This window comes from Sebastes fasciatus, chromosome 19 (genome assembly GCF_043250625.1).
Source record: "Sebastes fasciatus isolate fSebFas1 chromosome 19, fSebFas1.pri, whole genome shotgun sequence".
Lineage (NCBI taxonomy): Eukaryota > Metazoa > Chordata > Actinopteri > Perciformes > Sebastidae > Sebastes > Sebastes fasciatus.
The window spans coordinates 4,445,099-4,471,048 of NC_133813.1; the positions used below are offsets into that span (position 1 = coordinate 4,445,099).

Here is a 25,950-nt window from a genome sequence, read left to right on the forward strand (position 1 = left end):
AACCGGAAGTGCTTGCGGGATACTCCTCTCGCAATGCCGATAATGTAATATATGTTACATTATCGGCATCGTAGTAACAAAATACAATTTGTGACATGATAATGAAGTTAGCTGTATTATTACAAGGAAATAAAAAAACCACAAAAGACAGAATGACGGTATTTGTATGCTACTAACAGCTTTACCGAGCGAAACCGGAAGTGCTTTGGGGATAGTCCTCTTGCACCTGCTCAGTCGTCCAACTATGGCCGCTGCTGCAGCAGGAATAAACAAGCAGATGGATCCTTGTATCCGACACGGCAGAGGAGCTCACGGAAGCACGGTTAAGGTTGTTATAATGTCCTGATTGCTAGATTACGGTACGATCGAAGTGATTATGTTGTTAGTACGAAGAGTCGACAGGAGCTTCGTGGCTGCTGCTGATGAATGCTGCTGCGTTGGCGTCTAATGGATGCCAAACAGTCTGCTAGATTGTATAACAGCGACGTGTGCAAGTTGCATTGCTTGTTTTCTTTCATAATTAATGCAGCTGGATTAGTGCTAAATCACAGATCTGTGTGTGGCTGCAGCATGCAAACAGTTTATCATTGCTAGATAGCGTCACTAGCTGCCATTTACTGCAGCTCCTCTGTGTGGTAGCACACTGTGATGCAATCTGCTCCCTTAATTGTGTTTAACAGATATAAACACAGCATTTATTTACCTATTCTGCTTATTTTCGGGTGCATACTTGTGTTTTGGGTTTTACTAGAACATGTTTACATGCTTTAATATTTAAAAAACGCTTTACTTTTTCTCATACCGGCTGTCCTGCAGCACCTCTTTTCACCCTCTGTCTGAAACGCTCAGTTTGAACTCTTCGGACTCCGCTCCAGCTCCGCTCTAACTAGCTTTGTTTGAGGGTGCAAATGTATTACTTGGTGACATCACTACGTCACGGAAGAAAAGGCGTGACTTGAAGTGAGGCGTTTCAGGCAGTTCAGGAGCAGTGTTTCTCTTTCCTTTGGTGTTGACTTTGGTCTTTGTAACTTTGGAGACCTTTTTATATGCACATAAAACTCATAGAACACACTAAAGGGAAGAGAAAAAGCACTAAAGCATAATGGGTCCTTTTTAAAGTGTTTTCTTTTCTCCATATCTGTTCAGTTTTTTTTATACTTTTATATATTTTCCCTTTTTTCAAGGTTGTTTTCATATATGCAATTTACAGTTCGTAATTACAATAGTTTATAAACCAATTTTTTTAAGTAGATGAGCTTATAGACAAACTCATTAAGTACACTAGAGAACACAACCTCAACAAAAACTGAAATGAGTGAAGGTGACTGTGCAGCTCACTCTGAGATATCCAGTGACTCTGATTGATTCCCTCTGGCTCCCCTGTAAGAGCATCCTTCTGCATTAAAGGTCCCATATTATGTTCATTTTCAGGATTCTACTTTTATTTTTTGTTTCTACTAGAACATGTTTACATGCTTTAATGTTAAAAAAAACGTTTATTTTCCTCATACTGTCTGCCTAAATATACCTGCATTCCCCTCTGTCTGAAACGCTCCGTTTTAGTGCATTTCAACGGAATTGCGTTGCTAGGCAACAGCTTGTGGTCCATGTTTACTTCCTGTCAGCTGATGTCATTCACACATACAGTGCAACCAAGAAATAAATTGGGACACATTTAGAATGTTTACGTTTAAAACTGTGCAAAGACTCTAAATATTGTATATTTGTGACATCACAAATGGACAGAAATCCTGACAGCTAGTTTCAAAATCAGAGTTTCTGAATACGGGCTGTGTGTATTTCCCTGTGGATTGAGCGTTTCGATACTTTCACAGTTATTTATATAGAACTTAAGCCTGCTTTATAATAAAAAAACATGAAAATCTCACTTTTTTATAATATGGGACCTTTAAGTCACATAAATTGTGAAATCAGTGCCAGATATTAAACATTTGATTGACAATTTGAATTTCCCTCGGGCTCAATAAAGTTAATATTTATCTATCTATCTATTTCTCCCCTTTGACTTGTCTCTGCAGCAGTGACTGTCACAGACAATGATTTTCTGTGAATTAATAAGTGTTATTATTCACCCCACAGGTGTTGGAGTGTGGTGTGTGTGAGGACGTCTTCTCTCTCCAGGGGGACAAAGTCCCCCGTCTCCTGCTGTGTGGTCACACAGTGTGCCATGATTGTCTAACCAGGCTGCCCCTGCATGGTAGAGCGGTCCGCTGCCCCTTCGACAGACAGGTCACTGAGCTGAGTGAGTAAGAGGATTTCTGTTACCACGGCAACACACAAAATATAGTCAAAATCACCCCAAACCACGAGCATTACAGTGATATAACAGAAACAGAAGTATACAGGCATATCTTGCCATGATGAAAAAGGATTATGTAAACCAATTTCTAATGCTTGAGGAATCCAGAGAACTAAAGTCTAGCATCTTTCCTCGACTTGGCATAAAAATCCCAGAGCCAACACCTACTTTAATTCCAACCAATACTATTGTTGTTACTATTTTATAATTACTTAACATTATGCTTCAATTCATTTTATTTTTTTATTTTTTTTTCTCCCTTTAGTATTATTTTATCTATTTTTTTCCCTTCTTTTTTTCGTTTTGCCATGTCTGCAAAAAAAAAAAGATAAAAAAAGATTTGGAAAAAAGCCCATATTTGTCCTGGAAAGCTGTGTATAGATGTGCCAAACGTCCAAATGTCGGTTGAACAAAATAACAACTATAAAATTCTTACAGTAAACATATTTAAAGTGTTTTCTTTTCTCCACATCTGTTTAGGCGACTCTGGAGTTTGGGGTCTGAAGAAGAACTTTGCTCTGCTTGAGCTCCTGGAGCGACTCCAGAATGGAGCCAGCAACCAGATGGGGATGGCGGAGGACGCCCTGAAAGGAATGGGAGAAGTAAGAACACAGATAAATCAGATAGATGCATCACCCGTTTCATCTACCGCTCCCTTCACTCATACTCCTTCTTCTCATCTAGTGTATAATCCGCTGTGATGAAGACGAGAGCCACACGGCCTCCATGTACTGCACCGTGTGTGCCACCCACCTGTGTGCCGAGTGCTCCCAGCTCACCCACTCCACCCGCACGCTGGCCAAACACCGCCGGGTGCCGCTGGCTGACAAGCCTCACGAGAAGACCTTGTGCCCGCAGCATCAGGTCCACGCCATCGAGTTCGTCTGCCTGGAGGAGGCGTGTCAGTCTGGGCCTCTCATGTGCTGCGTGTGCAAGGAGTATGGCAAGCACCAGGGACACAAGGTAGATCAAGTTCCAGCCTTATTGTTTTAGATATCCTGATCCAGAGAGACACGCTCATGTTTTCCCCCCCGTCTTTCTTTTCAGCACGCTGTTCTTGAGACTGAAGCGAATCAGATCCGTGCATCCATTCTGGACATGGCCCACTGCATCCGCACCTTCACAGACGAAGTGTCCGAGTACTCCAGGAAGCTGGTGGGCATCGTGCAGCAGATAGAAGGCGGAGAGCAGATAGTCGAGGACGGCGTTGGCATGGCGCACACTGAACACGTAAGATATGACTTCTTTTCATCTAAAACATGAGGGCTTTTTCTCCTGGTGTTTAATATCTTCTGTTTCTTTGTAAGGTCCCCGGCACGGCGGAGAGCGCGCGGTCATGCGTCCGAGCTTACTTCGCAGACCTCCACGAGACGCTGTGTCGGCAGGAGGAGATGGCGCTGAGCGTGGTGGACGCCCACGTCAGGGAGAGGCTGATCTGGCTGAGGCAGCAGCAGGAGGACATGACCATCCTGCTGTCTCAGGTCTCCACCGCCTGCCTGCACTGCGAGAAGACTCTTCAACAGGTACGACAGACACTGAGTTCAATATATAAACTGGTGTTTGTAAGCCTCCAGTGTCAGGCTGATACAATCCAGTGATCTACAGTATGTTGCTTCTGTCCCGTTGCAGGACGACTGCAGAGTTGTGCTGGCAAAGCAGGAGATCAACTGTTTGTTGGAGACGCTTCAGAAGCAGCAGCACCAGTTCACAGAGCTGGCGGATCACATTCAGCTAGATGCCGGCATCCCTGTCACCTTCACTAAGGTACACTCTGTCCACACTCATAGATGCCTGCATTGATCAGCCAACACTTACAGTAAAGAGCTTGGGTTTGTTCCAACATGTAACGTAATGTGTTCTGGTTTCAGGACAACCGGGTCCACATCGGTCCGAAGATGGAGATCCGTGTTGTGACTCTCGGACTCGATGGAGCTGGAAAAACCACCATCCTCTTTAAGCTGAAACAAGACGAGTTCATGCAACCAATCCCGACCATCGGTACATTCATCTACACTGTAATCAGTTTATAATGAATCCACAAGAATACAAAGCTCCTGTTCTAATCAATATTTCTTTTTTTTAAATTAAGGTTTCAATGTGGAGACGGTTGAATATAAGAACTTGAAATTCACCATCTGGGACGTGGGTGGAAAACATAAGCTCAGACCTCTCTGGAAACACTATTATCTCAACACTCAAGGTATCGCCTGGGCTCAGTTTTCTATTTACTTGATGCACATCAGAAATATACGGTATACAGATAGTGCCTTTAAGTGCATCTACTAAATACTGACTTACAGAGATGGTTTCTAACAGCGAACGGTGGAAGTTAAAGCCGTACCTCTGTTCTTCCTCTCTGTTGTGCAGCGGTGGTGTTCGTGATCGACAGCTGCCACAGGGACCGACTGATGGAGGCTCACAGCGAGCTCGCCAAACTACTGACGGAGAAGGAGCTGAGAGACGCCTTGCTGCTCATCTTTGCAAACAAACAGGTAACTGGAGTAACACTCTGTGAACATAGCACGATGTTATTATTAGAGATGTTTCTGTTAAATATACAAGAACGGTAAACAATACAAATAGTGCAAAGAAATAAATACTGAATAGGACCAGAATGCATCTTGTCTTACCATACTTGGCCAGTGAAGCTGACATCTTGGCTCAGCCAGAGTTGATGATCAGTTTGCGTGTCTGCAGGACATTCCTGGCGTCGTGTCGGTGGAGGAGATGACGGAGCTGCTGAGCCTTCACAAGCTGTGCTGCGGGAGGAGCTGGCACATTCAGGGCTGCGACGCCCGCAGCGGGATGGGCCTCCACGAGGGGCTGGACTGGCTCTCCAGGCAGCTGGTGGCGGCCGGCGTCCTGGACGTCGCCTAACCGTAAAACATCTCTCCTAACAACTGAACCGACCGACCCCCCCGGCCTATGAGCCCCGCTCTCCAAATATTAACTCTTTAAGACTGCGGCTTCGAGCCTGCCCTCCTCATCTTTCCTTCTTTGTGCACCAACGTGAGCAAAGAAAACTAAGATGTAAATACTTCACTGAATCAGAAAATGGAAACTACAAAACCACCCACCTTCAAGTTAAGACTACAAATCCCATCCTGCTTCATTTCTAAGGCAGCTTACGCGGTGTAACACTTTGCTTACTTTCTTTGTTCTAACCTTTTTTCCCAGAGTTTATCTGGCACCTCTAGCTAGCTGACTCACGTCCAGTAAAAATGCTCCTCGTGCCCCGACAGCGTGAACTCTATCTGTATTTTCTATCTCACGGTAATCCTCATAACCACCTCCATATGTGACGCTAGTCTTAACTAAATGCAGAGTAGTCTGTATTGTAGTGATAAGTATAATTTACGTACCTTCTGTTGATTCAGTATACTCGGACAACACATCATATAATCCTGAGAATTAAACACCTTTTAGCTTCATTCAGTATATCTGCAGGTGAGACGGGACTGAAATGTTCACTATGGTTTAAAGGGATAGTTCGGGTGTTTTGAAGTGCGGTCGTATGAGGTATTTATCCATTGTAGGTGTATTATCTACAGTAGATAGCGGGCGGCACGCCCCCAGCTTGGGGGCAATGTAAAAAGCAATGTACTACTGTGGACGAGGGCAGCAGCGAAACGGATTAAAAAAAAAATCAATATCATACACTGACTACGGATAAGTACCTCATCCAACCCCACTGCAAAACACCCGAACTATTCCTTTAAATGAACTCAGACGACTTCAAACTGATGGTTTCTCACTTTGCCTTGACATCTTATGTAAGCAATAGCAGTTGATGTTTCATGGAGTCTTTAAGTTATGTGTGTTTTTTTTTTTTTTTTAAGTGTACTGTATGAACCTATTTAATGCCACAGCTGGTCTTGAAATGGCGCACCAGTTTGAGTTTTCTGTTAAAGAACGAACTGTTTACTGAACTTATTTATGAGCGGGAACGTTACTTTGATACGAGGCTGTTGGGAGAAGTTTTTATGCACCGGTTCTGCCTCCGTTTTGTGGAGTCTCGCTCGCAGAATGTGTCAAATGCACTTGTTTGTTGCCTCACTACCAGTTTATTTGGGAGCAAATGAACTACCTGCTGTTTCTTAGTAGACTCTTGAGTATTAATCTCACTGCATAAGAGAAAATATTCCTATTTAAACATCTCACAAGTCCCGTTTCTGTGTCTGGAGTGCTTAGGAGATGGTACACCTTTAATCAACAGCCTTCAGTAATAACGTAATGTGAAACTTAGTGAAACATTAAGCCTGAACACTGACACTTGTCTTGTTATTAAGGACCCATCATTTGACTTTCTTTATTCATTGCTATGTAATGTTTACTACATGTATCTATGTATAAAAAATACTAATAAAAAAAAAAAGTGCACGTGTGAAAAGCCTTTCCACATAGTTTGTGAAAAAACATTTCCATTTGTTTTTGAAACGTAGAAGCACAACGCGCATCGAAACCTTTGTTACCAGTGGACTTGATGATGGCTTTTGTAAATTATTCATAATGTGTTGCTGTAAAATAAACTAATTGACCTGACTTGTCTGGCTGGGAGCTTCTTCTTTCTAACAAACTTAGCATCTACTGAAAACTCTTCATCTCCAAATGATTCTTACTACAGTCTCATTCTTTAATAACTCATTCTGGTAAAAAACAAAACATCACTGTACAGGACATGATAAAGACATACGATCACTTTACGGTGATGTTGATGATGCTGATGTCTTCGTACGGTTTGTCTGTCTTGGGGTTCACTTTGACGTTGGAGATCCTCTGGACGGCCTCCATGCCCTTCGTACATCTTCCAAACACAGTGTGCTTGTTGTCGAGCCACGGCTGAGGAGAGAAATACAGCAGCACATCAAACAATTAATGTCACACATAAGATATTTTAAGCCCTTTTCAGACATGGAATCAGAGAGAGAGAGATGCTGCAGCGATGAGCTGGACAATGATATCCAGGAAGCCACGTGTTCTCTGTTCTCTTTCAGGCTGACTCACAGTTCAGGCTTGTGTTGGCATTACCTACTCAGATTTTCTTTGCATCTTTTGCAGGAAGAGTGGCTCTTGTCTAAACATGAGACCAACATGTACAATTTCCAGCACATTAATGAAGTGCATGTGTGAAATGGGCTTTGCAATAGTGAACTAGTAATGGGGCAACTTACAGTTGGTACAACGGTGACGAAGAACTGTGAGCCGTTGGTGCCGGGGCCTCCGTTGGCCATACTCAGCGTGTACGGGCGGTCGTGTCTCAGCGTGGCGTGGAACTCGTCCTCAAACTCTCCCCCCCAGATGCTCTCTCCTCCCATGCCGGTGCCTGTGGGGTCTCCTGTCTGAATCATAAAACCCTGCGCACGACAAAGACAAAGATTAAGACAGAGTCGGATAACTGAATATTTCTTATTAACCCAGAGAAGCAGACGTACCTTGATGACTCTGTGGAATATGTGGCTGTTGAAGTAGCCGTTCCTGCTGTGGACACAGAAGTTCTCCACAGTTTTGGGGCATCTAAAAAGAGCAAAGTAGTGTTTATATCTTGTGAAGTGTAAAGGAGACTTCTGAATAAAGCCATGATGAGAATGTTCTTAAAAACCTACTCTACGGGGAAGAGCTTGATGTGGATGTCTCCCATGGTGGTGTGGATGATGGCGCTGTCAGACACTCTCTTGGGGCCCTCAGCCTGCGTGGCGGCCATCACCTCTTCCTTCGAGGGCTTCTCGTTAAAGATGTCTCTGTCCGAGTCGGCACTCTTTGTATCCTCTGGTTCTCTCTTTGAGAACTTGAGTTAAAAAACAAGAATGATGTATTAAGACAGATAGTAGCAGAACAAAAAGCTGTGCCTGTATCATCTTCATTTGAATGGCCTGTTATCTCACATTGTAGAAGCGGTTCTTCTTAAATGCGGTGCAGAATATGGTGGGGTCAGCCTCCACGTTGTCTAAGGCGGGGTTGTCGGATGCCTTCATCTCCACAGTGGGCGCCACGTGAGTGGCCTTCGCAATGCCTTGGAACAGACTCAGCTGGACCACACGGATGTTCTCCAACTTCCCGAGGATCCGCACACATCTGGGGAACAAGATCCAGAAATCTATATCTGATATTTGACCTCAACTAGAGACTTTACATCAAGATAGTGGGATAGACAGATCATAAAGTCTATGAACGGTCTCAAGGTTTAATTAACCAATTAACGCTTCAATCAATTACAGACTTTCTCCTCCTTCATATGAACGTACCTGTTGGTTTCCACGTTGATGACCTTGATGCCCAGCATTGTCCCGTAGAGCACAAAGTGGCCGGTCTCATCAAAGATGATATTTGTCAGTCGGATCCCGTCCACCTTCTCCAGCTCTCTCTCCACCGCCATCCGCCTCCCGAACTCCATGTCAGGCAGCTGCTGCCTCATCTGCTGCAGCTCTGTGAACATCTGTTATATGAAGCAGGTGTGATAAGCATGTGTATTAGTAAAGTATCAGTAAACATCCAGGCTGAGTGATGTATGTGTGAGAACTTACAGTTAATGATTCATCAAACACTCTCATCAGTTTTCCTGTTAGGAAGCGGAAGATCCGGACTTTCCTGTCAGTAGCGATGGTGGCCATTTTCTTCCCATCAGGAGAAAACGTCAGGCTGGTGGGATACGTTTTGTGTTTCGCAAATTCATACAAGTCTGTGTCAGTTTTGTATTCCCATTGCACATACCTAGGGAACTTGAATTCATTTCGGAGGCCAGTCCAATATTCCAGCATTCCCGCTTTGTCAGCAGAGACGATGACTCGAAATTTGCGATTCAGGCGGATTTGGGAGAGCGGCGAGGAGTGCATCTTGTCGAAGACGTGGAGGGGCTGGTTGCTTCCCCTTCCGTCGTAGACAAAGATCTTCCCTGTGGATTTTTCTGAGCAGGCCACCGTGGAAATGGCATCCCCGGGGTTGTAGATCCACTCAGACTGGCCCGGATGAAAGCTACACAGAGGAGAGAAAAATAAATCATGTTACATTGGGAAAGAGGTGTCACTGCATCTTTGTGTGCGTGTACACATGTAGTACAATTACTTTGTAATAATAACTCACCCCAACTTCAGCATATTGATCATGTCAAAGTTGACAACATCAAATACTTTCATGGCCTGATCATCACCAACAGAACAGAGGAGAGCTCCTTCGGCACTGACTGCAATGCTTTCTATCACACCTGCAGAAAATACAAGAACAATATCAATACCCATCACAACATACAAGATATGTTATATTTGACTATACAATGCAATGTGCAGGAAAGCCAGCATATTGCTCCTTCTTCCTCTTGCCATGTACTATAAATAAATAAACGTAAAGATTGTGATTTGTGAATTCCATGCGTACCGAGATGGCTTCGAAAGTGTTTGACAAACTCTATCCCCTCCTCTTCCTTCTTCTTCCAAAACTTGACGTGGCCATCCTGGCTGGCCGTGATAATGAAGTCTGTCCTGAAAAATAAAAGAAGGAATATTTACGGTCATAAGAAACAAAGCCAGGGGCAAAAGGAGAACTAAAGTCAAATAAATAAAATGCCAACTTGCTTAAATATGTTAAGATGTAGCCATCATCGTGTCGGAAGAGATTTTACATTATTTAATGTGTCGCCTTTTGGTGATTTGGTGGGTGTAATTAATAAAGGAACAATGAGGAGAGATCTCTTAATCATCACAAGTGCATAAATACACTCACACTATGTAATAACACACCAATTATAAGTTATTATGAAAGGTACTAGCCAGCTATACAACTGGCATGGGACAGTCTTCAAAAGTCACACATTTATATAGTTTATTTAAACACAAAGTATGAATGCTAACACTGGATTAGCACAGATGAAATGCCGATACTGTATATTGTTAAATGAGTCATTTCACTTTAACTGCACCTGGACATTTTAAATACAATAATACAAGTTGGATCTCTGTTCTACAAACCTCCTCTATAAGTTAAGCATGATAATTCATCTTTGAATAAGGTAGATGTAAGTGGACACCATAAACTAAGAAAGCTGTCCCATAGAGCTAAAGTAGAAGTTGTTGCTTGTTCTGTTTTTGTATTTTGACATAATATGCTATATGGTCCAACCACTATTGAATAGTATTAACTTGAACCTATAGGTCCTGTGTTGTGTGTTTGGTTGTGTCTTGAATATTGTTGTGTTTTGATGTCATTGTTTGGTAAAGATTTGTAATGTGATTGTGTACTGAAATGTAGCCTAAAACAGTTCAAAGTGATTTAAGTGGACTCCAGGAAGAATATCTGGGCTTCAGACACAGCTAATGGAGATCTGAATAAAAGATAATTGATCCATTACACTATGAAGTGTGCTGACAGAAAGTTTGGTGTGTGCTAATAGTTTAATTTAATCATGCAAACATGCTAAGTTACTGCAAAAGTATTATTAACTTAATGTGTGTGTGTGTGTGCTGTCAGAACATCATGAAAACACAAAGTTAGCTGTTATATTTTGCTTTGTAGCTGTTCCCACATTACTAAGCAGTATATCTCACAGTATATCCCACATTTATCTGGTTTTAAAAGCGGATTTTTATAATAATAAAAGATAAAGATAAAGTAAGTTGTGTGAAATGAATGGTGAAGTTTGATGTGAAATCACTTACTGTGAACAAACTATCTGAGTGATGACGTCTCTGTGCATGTAGCTCCGCTCATACATCGCAGCTGAGGGCAGGTTGGCCAGGTAAACTCGCTCATATTCAAGAACTGAGGAAAGAAAACAACAACAAGAACACCCAGCATGGTTAGCATGGTTAGCATAGTTAGCATGGTTAGCATGGTTAGCAGGACTTACAGAAGAAACAACAAATATAGTTTAGTATCAAACTACCAGAAACGAACCTCTCCTTTTCTTAGACTTGGAGGCTTCCTCCGGCATGGGTCCGACCCACTCATCCTCCTCTGCGTCCGCTTCTCCCTCCGGAGTGTCTTCAGCTTTTCTCTTAAGTTCCACATTGTTTTCAGCTTCAGCCGCCATTTCTGCCACTTCCGTGTTGTCCGCTCTGAGGTACTTCCGCTGAGTACTTCCGGTCTAGACTTCTGAATTTCCTGCCATGTTTTATTAACAACAACAAAACAACAAACATTATTAGACACTTTCATTTCTCTGAAAAATGTATTTTAAGCTGGTTGTACTTTTTTAAATTTATTTTATTTTTTTTAATTATTATTTCAAAATGACAGTTTACATAGTAACAGCAGAAAACATTAAAAACATTTAACAGTTTTTATTTATTTATTTAAAAATGATATACATACATACATATATTTATATATGTATGTATGTATGTATATATATATATGTATGTATGTATATATATGTATATAGGTATACATATATATGTATACCTATATACATATATATATATATGTACATATATAGTATACATAGTAACATTAAAAACATTAAACAGTTTTTATTTATTTATTTAAAAATGATATACATACATATACATATATTTATATACATATATATATATATATGTATGAATATATATACATATATATGTATATATATGTATGTATATATATATATATACATATATATGTATGAATATATATACATATATATGTATGTATATATATATATATATATATGTATGAATATATATACATATATATGTATATATATGTATGTATATATATATACATACATATATATGTATGAATATATATACATATATATGTATATATATACATAGTAACAGCAGAAAACATTAAAATAATTTACATACAGAAAAAGCATAGCAAAAACCAACATAAAAGGACAACAGAAATTAAACAAAACCAACATAAAATAAATAATAAAAAACACAATAGAAAAAATAAATAAATAATGATAAAAAAAGACCACGCGAGAGTATGACAATAATTTTACTTTAAAACTTTAAAGATATTGCATACATTCATTGTTTTCATTGCTTTTTTGTTTTGTGAGGAAGGAATTGTTGACAGATATAATTCCATTTAATTTCATAAATACAAAGAAATTAGGCTTTTGTTTTGTTAAATTTACACTTGTGAATGTGGAACTTCGCGAGAATTAAAATAAAATTAATAATAAAAAAAAAAACTGTCTTTGTCACTGTATTCATAGCAGCCAAATATAATATTTCTATAGTACAGTGCAAAATCTGAGAAAATGAAAGTATAAAATTATTGACATCTTTCCACAATTCACATGTTTATAGGCTGGTTGTACTTTAAGAAATAAAATGATATATTCCTTGGTCAGCTATAGTGGAACAAAATTACTTTTTGTTCGCGGAGGGTGTATTATCATGAAACACCTGGGTCAAACCAAAAGTCAGCTTCCGGGGGTGTTCCAATATTTTTTAGGGATCATTCTATCACTACCACATTTGAGAATTAATACTCACGTGAATTTATATTTCATTAAATATAATATAAAAGCCAAGTAACGTATTTAAATGTTAATTTTGGAAGAAAATAAAGAAATATATTTTTGTTTTTGTAGATGACTCCCCCCACGTACTCGGAAGTAAACAACACACTCACATGAGTAGCCAATATGGCTGTAGTCACTAAAGTATAATGTTTATCACTAAAGGAAGCTAATTTAACACAATCTGCCGGGTTATTTAACGAGTTATTATACTTTTAAGTATCAGACGGTGTAACAAAAACTATTTTCTTGCTTTATCGACTAACATCTGCAGCAGAATGAGTAATATTTACATCCAGGAGCCTCCATCAAATGGAAAGGTGAGGTTTGCTATTTTAACTTCAGTGTTATCCTTTTATGTGCATTTTGAACAATATTCATCATTATATACTTTACTTTTAGAGGTTATAACATTCATCAATGATTGTTGGCGTTTAGCTACGTTGCACGTTTCGACGAACACAATTAAAGTGCAGCAATGTGATTTATTACATAATATATATATAATATGTATATATATATATATAATATAATATATATGATATGTAAATATATATATATATAATATATATTATATATAATATATATATTATATATATTTATATGTATATATAATATATAAATATATATATATTCTATATATATTTATATATTATATTATATTATATTTATTTATACATTTATATATAATAAAATCACTAATGCTTTGAATTTTCATTGTATGTCCTGTAGCTAAATATATTAGTGTCATATGAAATGTTAGAGCTGTAGAGCATTTCACTCGCTTTGCTGTGCTATGGGTGAATGTGTAAATGTGGTTATAATTTCCTATTTAAATATCCCTATTTGTGATTTTTTTCTCTCAGGTGCTGTTGAAGACCTCAGCAGGAGACATTGACATTGAGTTGTGGTCCAAGGAGGCTCCTAAAGCATGCAGGAACTTTGTGCAGCTGTGCATGGAAGGTAAGAATCCAAAGCCAGTTAAAAGACTCTCCAACACAATGAAGAAGACCATTCATTGAAGCAGTATCAGTCACCCGAACCTGATCCTCCCAATAATGTTATTGAAAGAAAAGCTTAATTTAAACCCAATTGAATATTAATTTATCACTGATGTAATATTAGACACTTTATTATCCGTGTATGTTGACTTTGCCTGCAGACACATGAGCAGCTGTGCACCGACTAAAAGACGCTCTAGTTCACGCCAGCAATTAATTGTACTTAATTAACTGGAAGTGTACCAATTGAATACTGTCCTTTCCTTGAATTTGCAACCAACTGACACACTTATTAGCAGGAAATTATTAAGAAATTGTCCATAAATGACAGCCCTATCTATCCTCCAGGTTACTATGATGGCACACTGTTTCACCGAGTGGTGCGTGAGTTCATAGTTCAGGGGGGAGATCCCACTGGAACGGGGACCGGTGGAGACTCCGTCTACGGCCGTCCGTTCAAGGTCAGACTGATACTCTACTTCCTTTTTATGACTCTGTGTATATGATGTTAAAACTGACAGAAACATAAGCACAAATCATACTTAAGACATGTTAACATAATAACCCCGATGCCCAAATCAATCCACTTACCATGCAATACTTTTTAGGATGAATTTCACTCCAGACTGCGCTTCAATCGGAGAGGTTTGGTTGCCATGGCGAACGCTGGCCCACATGATAACGGCAGTCAGTTTTTCTTCACGTTGGGACGTGCAGATGAGCTCAACAATAAACACACCATATTCGGCAAGGTGAATCTCAAGAACTTTAGCAATTAACAGAAATATCTCTATTGTTTTTTCAAGTCTGTCCTGGGCCGGATATCTGACAAAGGACATGTATGGACCCAGATCAGTATGATTTTCCTTAACTGTCAAGGAGTATTAAGAGTAAAATTGTGCTTTTTTTCCCAACAATGTCCGCTGCAGGTCACAGGAGACACCGTCTATAACATGCTCAGACTGGCAGAAGTCGAATGTGACCACGATGAAAGACCTTTGAATCCCCACAAGATAAAAACTGCTGAGGTACTTTCTTCTTCTTCTACTACGGCGTTTTTACTTGCAACTCTTTAGTATTTAGTGTCTGTGATGAGGTAAATACCTTTTGTCTCTTCCAGGTGCTTCACTCTCCTTTTGATGACATCATACCTCGTGAAACAAAGAAAGCCAAGAAGGACAAAGATAAAGAGGAGGGAAAGAAATCACAGTCAAAAGCCACAAAGTGAGTCAGACTTCATCTGTCTCTTTCTGATTTTATCCTCCCAATAAGTATGTCAGAGGCCTTAAAACCTGCCCAGTTAGCAATGTGATCAGACCTCAACAGATATTGTGATCTTAGATCTTCTTGTTCTTCTACTCTTTGTTCCTGGTTCTTCTTGTACAAGTCATCTTCAGTGTCATTGTGTTACCGTGCTGAAACCCATTTTTGATTTCTGCATGTATTGTTTTAGATGCTTCAATGCCAACATTGTGTTGATTTTTGTAGGAACTTCAGTCTGTTGTCATTTGGAGAGGAAGCTGAGGAGGAAGAGGAGATGGTGAATCAAGTGAGCCAGGTACTGAATTACCACACCATGTTCTAGATCATAAACTGACCCTGTAGTCTAGACTTGTAACAACCGAGGACAGACACATATTTGATTTATTTTTTACAATGTGAAACATCTCAAATCTATTTTATTGAAGTTGTTTAAATCTTGCATCTTTTAGAATGAAACGTTAGTGTGCATGGGCCTCTAACCTTTGTGGTAACCTGGACTTTAAAAAATTATTTAAAGATGTTTGCAATATTGCTGATTTTAAATGATTTTTAACTAAAATGAAATGGAAGTTTCAGAAGTTGAGGCGGCATTGAAATTAAAAAATATGTGAAACCAAATCAGTCACTTTCCATCGTTCATGTTTCTTCAGACACTGAAGGGAAAAAGCAAAAGCAGCCACGACCTTCTGAAAGATGATCCGAGGCTGAGCTCGGTTCCGGCCGTTGATAAGTATGCACAATGACTCATTTAGTAATAATCATACAATAAACGCCTCCTCCTACATTCATAATCTCTGTTCTTCTCCAAGGAAAAGAAAGAAGGGGGCATCAGGAGACACAGCTGAGGTAAGTCGGACTCTGTGAAACAAAGTTCCCAGAGTTGCTTTTCACTGATTGTAACTTTCATTGTGTTCTGCCCTGCAGAAAGCCGACGGTGACGTTGAAGACGACGTGGACGCAGATGAAGAGTATGACTCCGATGAGAGGGAGAAGATGAGGGAGCTCATCAGCAACAAGCTAAAGAAATTAAAAGCAGCAGAGCAAACGCCAGAGGACGAGGGAGAGAAGAAGACCAGCCGCAGGTACGACCGCATGTTTCTGACCTTCAGTAGAAATATAAACTACATCCAACAGATGGCGGGTTTGTTTAATAAATAGTCTGCATTGGTTTGTGCTTTGGTCACGAACAGCTTCAGCAGCATCATGAAGTCCACTTGTAATAGAGCGTAACATCCTGATGGGGGAGCTGTTGAACTGTGTAATACAGAGATAAAGTGATGGACCACAGTGAGCAACCCACTACTGTTTAATGAATACAATTAGATGAGAAGACAACATCCAAACTTCATGAGACCTGAGCCTAAATATTTAATTTATTTATAACCGTGAGTTCGGACTGCAGCTGATCGTTATTGTTGGTATTTCTGGTAATTGATTCATAATTTTTAGTCTTTGAAATGTCAAGAAATAACGAACAAAATGACGAGGATTAATCAATTAACACAACTAATTGATTCAGCTCTACGTTGAGTTAATCATGAAATATGATGACCACGAGAACATATCGAGATATCCGGACTTTTAGTCTCTAGTATGGGTCAACCTCCAAAAAACGCTATATACTACATTTCCCATAATGCAACTCAATTGCATCTTTGATTAGATGCCTAAAAACCCACTTCTTTCAAACCTCACACCTCCAGTTTGTAATCTTTAAAAAAAAGTTAAGTCTTGATGCTGAGATAACCCCGATGACATCACTATGACGTCATCAGGGTTGTTTTCTCAGACTTCACAAAGCTACTGCAGAGCCACAGGAGACATTAACTTAACTGCTTTCACAGGCGTAAGAGTAGCGCTGACGTGTGACGAGTAAACCAAACTACATGTGTAAAATCGCTCCTTTAAGAAGGATTTAAAAAAATGTCAGTGTCAAAACCAAGAGGAAACCTGCGATGCTGAGAAATGAAGCCAACGCGGAAGTGACAAAAAACTGCAGTTCTTCAAATGACCACTTGAGGCTCCAAAAGCGAGTCAATCTCCATAGACCCCCCCCCCCCCATGTTAAAATGGATATATTATTATAAATAAAATAAACATGTTTACAGCCTCTCTATAGCTAATATCCCCGTCCATGATAACTGTAAAAAACTCACCCGTTTAAATTATGTTAAGGCTTAAAGTTTGGTATAATGAGGGCGTTGCCGCTTTGAGTGACAGGCGGGTGCTGTCTCAGGTCGCTGGCTGCTAGCTGTCTGCTCTGCTGCATCACCCGGCTCGCCTCAGCTCCACCGACGATCCACCTCTTTGACCATTTTTGGATTAGCCGGGAGTTTGGTTGTGTCTAAAAGGTGAAACTCAAGTTGGGAAACTCTTGCTAGATGGTTAAGGTTAGGCAATGATCTCGACCAGCGAGTCTCACGAGAGTTTTTGCAGCCAGATTTCACAATCTGCGGGTTACCCCCTAGACACGACCACCCACTTTGAGCTTCACAACGGCTCTTTAGAAACCTATGGGTGACGTCACGGAGACTACGTCCATATTTTATACAGTCTATGGTTCAAGACGTGTCTAAAATAAGCCCTCATGTCCAGTTCTCCTACTTGGTCCCTGAGAAATGATCTAATTTACTGCAGCACATTCACGTTGAACGTCATTTTAACAATAGAAATATTGAATATTTCATGAATACGGCGCTCTTAAAACGAAGCTCCAGCATCTTTCTCTCCTGTCCCTGGTGGCATTGACATACACATAATATTCCCGCTCGGTTTCTACACACTCCCAAAACACACACACACACACACACACACATATCTCAGTTGTAGCTCACTGGACCAACATCAGTGGAGCTGCTATTTGAAACAGGAATGTTGGCAGTCAAACCCAAATTACTTACTGTGCCGACGTAGGAGCAAACAGTGCGTCTGTGCGAGCCAACGGCGTGAGTGAAATGAAGGTGAGAGTGGAAGGTGATGGTGTGTGAGACGACATTAGTATGAGAACGAGCCGAGGAGGACGGAGAGGGAGACAGATTTATCTTTCATCCCTCTTTTGATGCTGCCGGGTTGGCCGGTTGTCTCTCCTCCATATCCTCCTAACAGGTAGCCCTCAACACACATAATCAACATACCCTTCTCTCATTAGTGCTAATGGGATAAAGAGCACAGTCATTTCTGTGTGTGTGTGTGTGTGTGTGTGTCCTGACTGACAGCCAGCCCAATGCAGGCAGACTGTAGTATATTAAACACAAGCGCAGATTGTTTTGCTACAAGAACTGTAACCCAACACAGTGGTTTGTCTTGGCAGCGAATCAAAGAGCAGGCTGGTAGGTACAGTGTTAGTCCGGGACAAAGGGGGCATTGTTGCAGGGTGAGCGCCGCTCTCCCACCGCTGCTCTAGCTCAAAGCTTTGAGCTGCTCGCTGCACAACAAGGAACACCAACTGGTATCTAGTCACCTGGGAATATAAAGAGGAGAGAGGATGTTGAAAGCAGCCTGATGCAGGACTTTAACATTAACACTCAGAGGTTCAGTCTGCAGGCCTCAGTTAGGCTTTAACATTAACACTCAGAGGTTCAGTCTGCAGGCCTCTGTTAGGCTTTAACATTAACACTCAGAGGTTCAGTCTGCAGGCCTCTGTTAGGCTTTAACATTAACACTCAGAGGTTCAGTCTGCAGGCCTCTGTTAGGCTTTAACATTAACACTCAGAGGTTCAGTCTGCAGGCCTCTGTTAGGCTTTAACATTAACACTCAGAGGTTCAGTCTGCAGGCCTCTGTTAGGCTTTAACATTAACACTCAGAGGTTCAGTCTGCAGGCCTCTGTTAGGCTTTAACATTAACACTCAGAGGTTCAGTCTGCAGGCCTCTGTTAGGCTTTAACATTAACACTCAGAGGTTCAGTCTGCAGGCCTCTGTTAGGCTTTAACATTAACACTCAGAGGTTCAGTCTGCAGGCCTCTGTTAGGCTTTAACATTAACACTCAGAGGTTCAGTCTGCAGGCCTCGGTTAGAGGAGAAATCTACAACGCTGATTGTATCTTCTGCCTTGAAATTAGAAGTCTCCATGAAACCAAAATAGTTTTTACATCAGGTCAAAACAATCTTACGTTGCTATCCAGCAGCCACTATCCCATCATTGCAAAATGCTCGGACTTGTTCACATTCAGCTGCCAAATAACGGCGTACCGTACCTGCACCGAGAAAACCTTTAAAGATGAGTCACAATCGATCCTTTTACACGGCGTTTGTCTGGACGCGCTGCGGTTGTTTGATGTTGTTGGTGTTGCTGGTTTTATGCTCACAGTTTGACACTTTTCTTTTATGTTCCTATTGATCACGTCTGTGTTTGAAGTAGGCCTCTTTAAGGGAGGGGAGGGGGGGTTGCTTTATAAAAGACACCACTGAATGAAGTCCCAAAAGCGGTGTATGTGGTAGTCGCCACTTTTGTTAAACCCGACGGGGCATGACTGGGGAAGCAAAACGCTTCCATATGGCTGTGGGACTCAGTGAGCTGCTTCTGCCAGCAGGGCCTGGCTCCTTCTGCTGCAGCTCAGACTGGAGATAACACACACACTGCACTTCCTGTTATTTATATCTCTGGTTATCACATATGGTGTATACAGTATGTGGCAGCAGGCTGTAATAATACACACTTTAATAGAGTCCTTAAAAATCAAGGTGGCATCGACATTATCACATCAGCCACATGGCGGTATGTCATTAAAATAATGACTAAATAACTGTGCCTAAAGGTTTCTGTTTAAGAAAGAAAGAAACTTAATAAAAGTGATCTTGTGTGTGTGAAATCAAATCTTAAATAGCTAATTATTATTTTCATTATCGATTAATCTGCCCTTTAGTGTGTGAAATCTCAGGAAATAGTGAAAAATCACAGTTTCCCCGAGCCCCAGTTGAGGTATTGAAATTCATTGTTACGTCTAAACAAACAGTCCAAAACATAAAGAATATTAATATTAATTAATATCATAAAAGAAAACCAGTTTCACTTTAGTTTTGTGAATATATATTAAGTGACAGTTTAAAAAACGGTTTGGTTTGCTTTGAAATAAACTGTATTATACGTAGTTATGTCAACATAATGTTTATTTTAGTTGCAGCTGATGCTACTAGAAAGACAATCTAAAAATATTGCATAATTTCAGTGTATGAATGAATTACTGATTTATGACGAGAAGCACGTCAGCCAAAAGGTTAAATGCCTGTTTAATTTGTTAGTGTTTTCTTTGGGTTTGAGATACTTGTTGCTGAAATAAAACCTTCATGCAGTGAAAATAAATTAAAGAAAACAAGCAAATATTCACATTTAAGAAGGTGGAAGCAGACAATTTATGGCATTTGGGCTTAAGTTGCAGTTTCATTTTCTGTCGACCGACTAATTTGCTCTGAATCATTCATTTTTTGCACAGAAATATCATATGATTCCATTTACACATCGATAAACAATAATATGGAGTCATCACCCAGCGTTACTGCGGTCAGGAATGTGAAATCTTGTCTTTTTTGGTGTCAAAGGCTCGTAGCGCTCTGAAAAATCAGTTTGCGTTCCTTCCGGCACTATGTCATACAAGTGTGTGTCGTACTGCCACTAAAGATTATTTTAATTATTGATTATTAAGCTGCTTGAGTTCTCCTTTAATCGCTATAAAATGTCAGAAACTAGTTAAAATGTTTGTCCAAAAATCAAAGCGATTCAGGTTACAATGAGATGAAACAGAGAAAAGCAGTAGATCCTCACATTGGAGAAGCTGAAAACGATTAATTGATCATCAAAATAGTTGCCAATTAATCTTTGGTTAATCGACTAATTGATTAATTGACTAATCCTTGCAGTTAGTGTTATCATCTTACTGTTTCTGGATTTGGTCTTCTGCCACGTTGCTCTCTAAGACAGCGGTCTTCTGGCCTTGTGGACAGTGTAACTTAAATGGGAGACATCAGACACTAATTATCCTGAACCAAGTGGCCGTACCCGACGCTGCGTCACTCTCTATTAATTGGCTGCACCTGTCTCTTGTCATCGGTCATAACCCAACGCGTTCTCGGGGAAAGGTTGCAGAGATCAAGAAAGCATTCGCCGCTGCTGTTGTGCAGAAAACTGCTTGAGATAATCCAGTTCTTGGCAGCGGGACTGTGTATGTTTTGGAACTGCCAGGTTTACACATCTCTGGCCCACTGTAGCATGTCTGCCCCATATGGGGCACTTGCTCGCTGGAAACAGTTCCAGACAGCGATGCATGTCTAGGACGAGAGGGGGTTAAGACTTTTTTTTGGAAATGAATAAAAACACCAGCAGAACGCCGCTTGGACTGCGATCAACGTCAACAGTTGAGAATCTGCACATTTTACTTTGTCTTTTACTCTCGAAAGCAAGCCGAATATTTAAGAGGAATAGGAAATGCATGACTAAATAATAGATTAATTTCTTTCTTCCATCATGATAAGATAAGTGGTTGCTCTGTGTACTCAACCGTAAGGCGAAAACGTGTCGGGTGTTCTTGGAAAACGGGGAAAAATTTCCCCAAAAAACACTCTAAAATATTAAAACAAGTGGCAAACGAGGAAGGAAATATATTAAAAAATCCTTTATAATAGTGGCTAAATCATTAAAAAAAACAATAACCACTGTAGGTCTTTGTCAGGACTTAAAACAAGCCAACAAAGCGGATGTGACCTCACTTATATAGTATCAACAACCAATGGGAGGCACATCATCAATGAAAAGTACACCAAGGGAGTCTATGCAGAGAAAAGAAAACATATATACATTTGACTTATGTTACAGAAAGCATGTAAAGTCTATATCCCCATTAAGACCAGAATACTTTAAGGCATCCAATCAAAAGAAGGATCAGAAGAAACAGAAGGATCTAGTGGGTAATTGCGAGGCAGATCTGAGCGCTCTGAGACAGGAACCTTGGTCCACTGCATGGCTAATGTGTTGGTCTAGATCAACTCTGCAAAGTCATGCAAATTCCTGTGTTGAGGTTGGATTCCTCCACTCCAGCTCACAGTTCTCCTTGGCTTCTGACCAAACCATGGAGTGCCCCCTGAGGGGAGTTCACCCAGCCATCTTGTTATTCTAGCACATTCATCCACATCACTTTGCTCAGTCGTCAGACTGCTTCGAGTCGGCCGTATAGCAGGGAGAAGCTGCTGCCATCCTCGGGTGTTAAATTTGACTTTTAAATATACATTTTGACTTGTTTGCAATCATGCTGTTGCTATATATTTTAACTTAACACACTTTATCAGTATTTCTGAAAAGCCACTTGAATGCTGAGAATACAGAGAAATCCAAAAAAGGCAAGTATACGCCTGCTTGTACATTTTGGAAAAGGTTTGAATCTTTGATGAACCATACAGTCATCACCGGACTATTTTTAAGGTTGTCGAATTCCTGTGTCAGCCTCAGACTCCTGCCAGACGCTGGAGTATTAAATGCAAGGTTCTGACTCATGAGAGAGCTCTTGGGCTGCTGCCAATCACTTCATATGCTTTCTTTATGAAAAGTTAATCATCCACAGCTCCACTGAGTTTCCTGACAGAGTGACAGTAGCTGGTCGAGCCGGGCCGCCGGGACCAGATTCTGACTCCTGATTCAGAAAGAGGAACACTTTGTTTTGTTATTTTCAAAATAAAACTCACTCCTATAGCATTAGTCAAGCTTTGCCATTTGAAAATGAGCATTGATCTGGCATCCTAAATTTAGCTAAATTAAAAATTACTAGGGCTGTCAATGTTAACGCAATAACACGCAAATTAGTTTTAACGCCACTAATTTCTTTAACGCATTAACGCAACTTGCGACTTTTAGGTTGTAGCTGGCTCAGTTTTAAAGCTAGAGTGAAGATAATGGCATCATATGAAATTACAAAACCTAAAGAATCCATTAGTACCAACCATGTCATACGAGCTTGTTGGGAAGAATGCTGAAATACGCTCCAAATTTAAGCTAAATTTTGGCGAGAAAAACCTGGCTTGGCCATTTTCAAAGGGGTCCCTTGACCTCTGACCTCAAGATATGTGAATAAAAATGTGTTCCATGGGTACCCACGAGTCTCCCCTTTACAGACATGCCCACTTTATGATAATCACATGCAGTTTTGGGGCATATTTGTCCAGTCCCATGTTGATAAGAGTATTAAATACTTGACAAATCTCCCTTTTAAGGTGCATTTTGAACAGATAAAAGTGTGATTAATTTGCGATTAATCACAATAAACTATGACAATCGCGATTAAATATTTTAATCTATTGACAGCCCTAAAAATTAGACAACATGAGGCCACAACTTATTTTTATTATAGATTATTCGGACGATTAATTTCCTAATTCATGGATTAATCGCTTTAAAAAAAGGAGAAATAGTGAAAGATGCCATCACGATTTCCCAGAGCCCTGGGTGAGCTACCCTCTTTTGTTCGACCAACAGCCCAAAACTCAAAGATATTCAATTTACAGTGATATAAAATCATCAAAATCCGTAATTATCAAGAACTTGCAGTGCAGAAATGTAAAAACTATGTTGGAGATAATTCAGAAATGACATAGTTTGTCCACCAGAGAGTACTGACAGGTTTATTTTTATAGCATGTCGTGCTCGGTATGTCTTGGTCGTAAATAACCAAATCTAAAATAAAATAAAATAATTTGTGGTGCTGTGATGTGAGGGTCCTGAGAGGAATTTAGTTGAGCCCCAAGGTGTGTCTTAACAGGTGTTGTTGGGGGCTTTTTCCTGTCCTCTCTGGCCTCTTTCTCTTTATTGGCACCGGGGCTGTGGAGCCGATTGTTTGGCTGTTGCCGTGGATACGTCTCTTGTTTTCCGAATGGCAGCATGTCAAGGCAGGCAGAAAATGATGGCTCAGTCCAAAGAGTTCCTCACTGCAGCAGAATAGATGTATAAAAAACCTCACCTCTCTCGGTCCCGGAGAAGAGGCTGGACGGAGTTCAAGTAGGAGCCTGGCGTCATTCTGCACTCAAAGTTACATTTTACTAGAAGTCATGTCAAGAGGACCTCTCTGAACTGGACAAGTAGAGGACAAGATGATGCATCAAACAACGTGTATATATACTGTATATTTAAAGGGGAAAGACACTGTATATACAATATAATGCAATAGATTCAGGTTATTCTTGAGGTCATAATCCAATTAGGTATCTACTTGTGACCACAGAAAGGCCAGATACGTGCTACCTGATTCACTGTTGCTCTGAAAGCTCACTTAAAGGGGAACTTTACAGATTTTACACATAAAGATCAGGTTTCTAGTCATAAGTTGTACCATACAGCCTGTGAAAACAGTTGTATATTGGTGGTTACTCGTGGTATTGCAAAAAAAAAAGCATTCTCCTCATAGACCACCGTTGTAAAAGTCTGTAAAACTGATGGCTGAACACCTCGAACTGCAAACAATGACTCTTTCTATTATTTTTTGATTCATGGAGATTTTATATTTGTAAAACTTTCCTCGAGCCAAGAAAAGCGATTTAAAAATCGGTGACGTCATCGCAATGTAAAGTTTATGGGCCGAGCGGGAGAAACATTACTGTGGAAATTCAGTGGGCCGCCGCATACCCCGGTAAGTTAACCCGGAGGCTAGAAAGCTTGGACGCAATAGGCGCCATCTTGGGGTCTGGTTTCCAGTTCTTATTATACATCCATGATGGGTTTGACCGTAGACTGTATATAAAGATTGACGACATGACCGCTCCCCAAAAGTGAAGCCAAAACATCTGGATCGCCCCCTGGTGGCTGGCTGCAGTATAGGTCACGCTGGTGTAGCCCTTCAAAAAAATGGCAATTTGTACAGCCTCTGTTAAATCTGACAAATACAACCAATTGATATTCACCTTAATGACTAATATGTGTAGCTGCCTTTATAATAGTCATTTCTAGAGGTTTTTCAAAGACTTAACTACACAGTTAGTCATATTAAGTCCTCACAAAAGTCTCAGAAATCATGATGACATATTCCAAAAAGAGTTATAGTACCTTAGCAAAAAAACAACCATCTTCACATGTAGACCATCACTGACTTACAGACTTAATGTTTGTTATTTTTCAGCACATTTTTACACATGAACAGAAGATAAAATGTCTGTTTACTTGTGATGAATGACAATATGCTTTCTTGAATCGAGGTTTACCAGCCAAAATATGATACACATGTGACTAAATGTACTACTACTGTGAATGTCAGCTTTGATTTAATATATTATTTTGGCCACCTCTGGTTCGTCACATCTGAGTCAGAAAAAGAGGTTTGTTGTCGTTGCTCCTAGACGGAGCTGAGCAGGCGACTTCCTCACGCAGGCCTAGTCTGACTCTGCCAACCAGTTCTGCTCTTGGCAACTCCGTCTGGATTCAGCTGCAAGGTTTTTTGTTTTTTTTCTTCGGCAAAAGAGACGACTAACAACCGAATGTCTGACTGATTCCTCATGTGTATCCTCGGGAGCAGCGGGGAAGCTAACGAGGAAGAGACATGACATCAAGTCGGGCCCACAGCTGTTAATATTTGCCAAGGCACTTACAGTTAAAATATCTCAGTTTGATGCCTTGATGCTTTGCCACAGACAATGTCAGAGATTTAAACAAAGGTAACATGAGGTTTGGGACAGCGAGAAACAGAAGAATGAAATAAAAAAAGGTAAGAAAAGGATAGAAATGAATGTCAGTCCAGAGAAGCAGATGTAAGGAAACAAAGGCAGCCATTGTTTGGTCTGGAGATGCCTCACATGTTTCTAGGCCAGGGGCCCAGACTGAGCAGCTTACCTGTGCTTTGAGGCTCCGCAAGAGAATGGGACAAAAACAGAGCTGTCAGGCAGTACAAAAATATTATCATTTCCTAACATAACATATCTGCTCTGCAACTGGCAGTAGCCTCAATCATGTGAA

General features: G+C 40.4%; 3 protein-coding genes across 5 annotated transcripts in view; 2 read left to right on the forward strand and 1 right to left on the reverse strand.

Moving 5' to 3' along the window:
• Window positions 1-200: 200 nt before the first annotated feature.
• On the forward strand, window positions 201-6,862 carry trim23 (tripartite motif containing 23). 3 transcript variants are annotated; one of them, XM_074616717.1, is made up of 11 exons: window positions 201-328; window positions 2,101-2,263; window positions 2,801-2,922; window positions 3,005-3,283; window positions 3,368-3,550; window positions 3,628-3,843; window positions 3,950-4,084; window positions 4,189-4,318; window positions 4,410-4,520; window positions 4,688-4,812; window positions 5,018-6,862. In XM_074616717.1, exons 1-11 carry the CDS (start codon window positions 245-247, stop codon window positions 5,195-5,197), a joined length of 1,728 nt encoding a protein of 575 aa, XP_074472818.1. In that variant the 5' UTR covers window positions 201-244; the 3' UTR covers window positions 5,198-6,862. The 3 variants fall into 3 exon arrangements, with proteins under 3 accessions (XP_074472818.1, XP_074472817.1, XP_074472819.1); XM_074616716.1 differs by having other exon boundaries at window positions 5,003-5,350; XM_074616718.1 differs by lacking the exons at window positions 201-328; window positions 2,101-2,263; window positions 2,801-2,922 and having other exon boundaries at window positions 3,011-3,128; window positions 3,200-3,283; window positions 5,018-5,350.
• Window positions 6,863-6,932: 70 nt separating this feature from the next.
• Window positions 6,933-11,387, reverse strand: ppwd1 (peptidylprolyl isomerase domain and WD repeat containing 1). Its single transcript, XM_074616715.1, has 11 exons — window positions 11,204-11,387; window positions 10,966-11,068; window positions 9,689-9,792; window positions 9,398-9,518; window positions 8,842-9,289; window positions 8,563-8,753; window positions 8,203-8,392; window positions 7,924-8,105; window positions 7,753-7,834; window positions 7,492-7,674; window positions 6,933-7,159 (listed from the first exon to the last, which is right to left on the reverse strand). The coding sequence occupies exons 1-11, from the start codon at window positions 11,337-11,339 to the stop codon at window positions 7,016-7,018; spliced, it is 1,884 nt and encodes a 627-aa protein (XP_074472816.1). The 5' UTR covers window positions 11,340-11,387; the 3' UTR covers window positions 6,933-7,015.
• A 1,491-nt stretch (window positions 11,388-12,878) lies between these two features.
• The window catches only part of cwc27 (CWC27 spliceosome associated cyclophilin), a 32,868-nt gene continuing 19,796 nt past the window's right edge, over window positions 12,879-25,950 (forward strand). Inside the window, exons 1-10 of the mRNA XM_074617586.1 lie at window positions 12,879-13,087; window positions 13,634-13,730; window positions 14,117-14,229; window positions 14,377-14,520; window positions 14,698-14,796; window positions 14,889-14,992; window positions 15,257-15,326; window positions 15,682-15,761; window positions 15,841-15,877; window positions 15,956-16,113. Of these exons, the coding sequence (XP_074473687.1) occupies window positions 13,046-13,087; window positions 13,634-13,730; window positions 14,117-14,229; window positions 14,377-14,520; window positions 14,698-14,796; window positions 14,889-14,992; window positions 15,257-15,326; window positions 15,682-15,761; window positions 15,841-15,877; window positions 15,956-16,113 (944 nt within the window). The 5' untranslated portion in view covers window positions 12,879-13,045. The remainder of the gene's footprint in view (window positions 13,088-13,633; window positions 13,731-14,116; window positions 14,230-14,376; window positions 14,521-14,697; window positions 14,797-14,888; window positions 14,993-15,256; window positions 15,327-15,681; window positions 15,762-15,840; window positions 15,878-15,955; window positions 16,114-25,950) is intronic.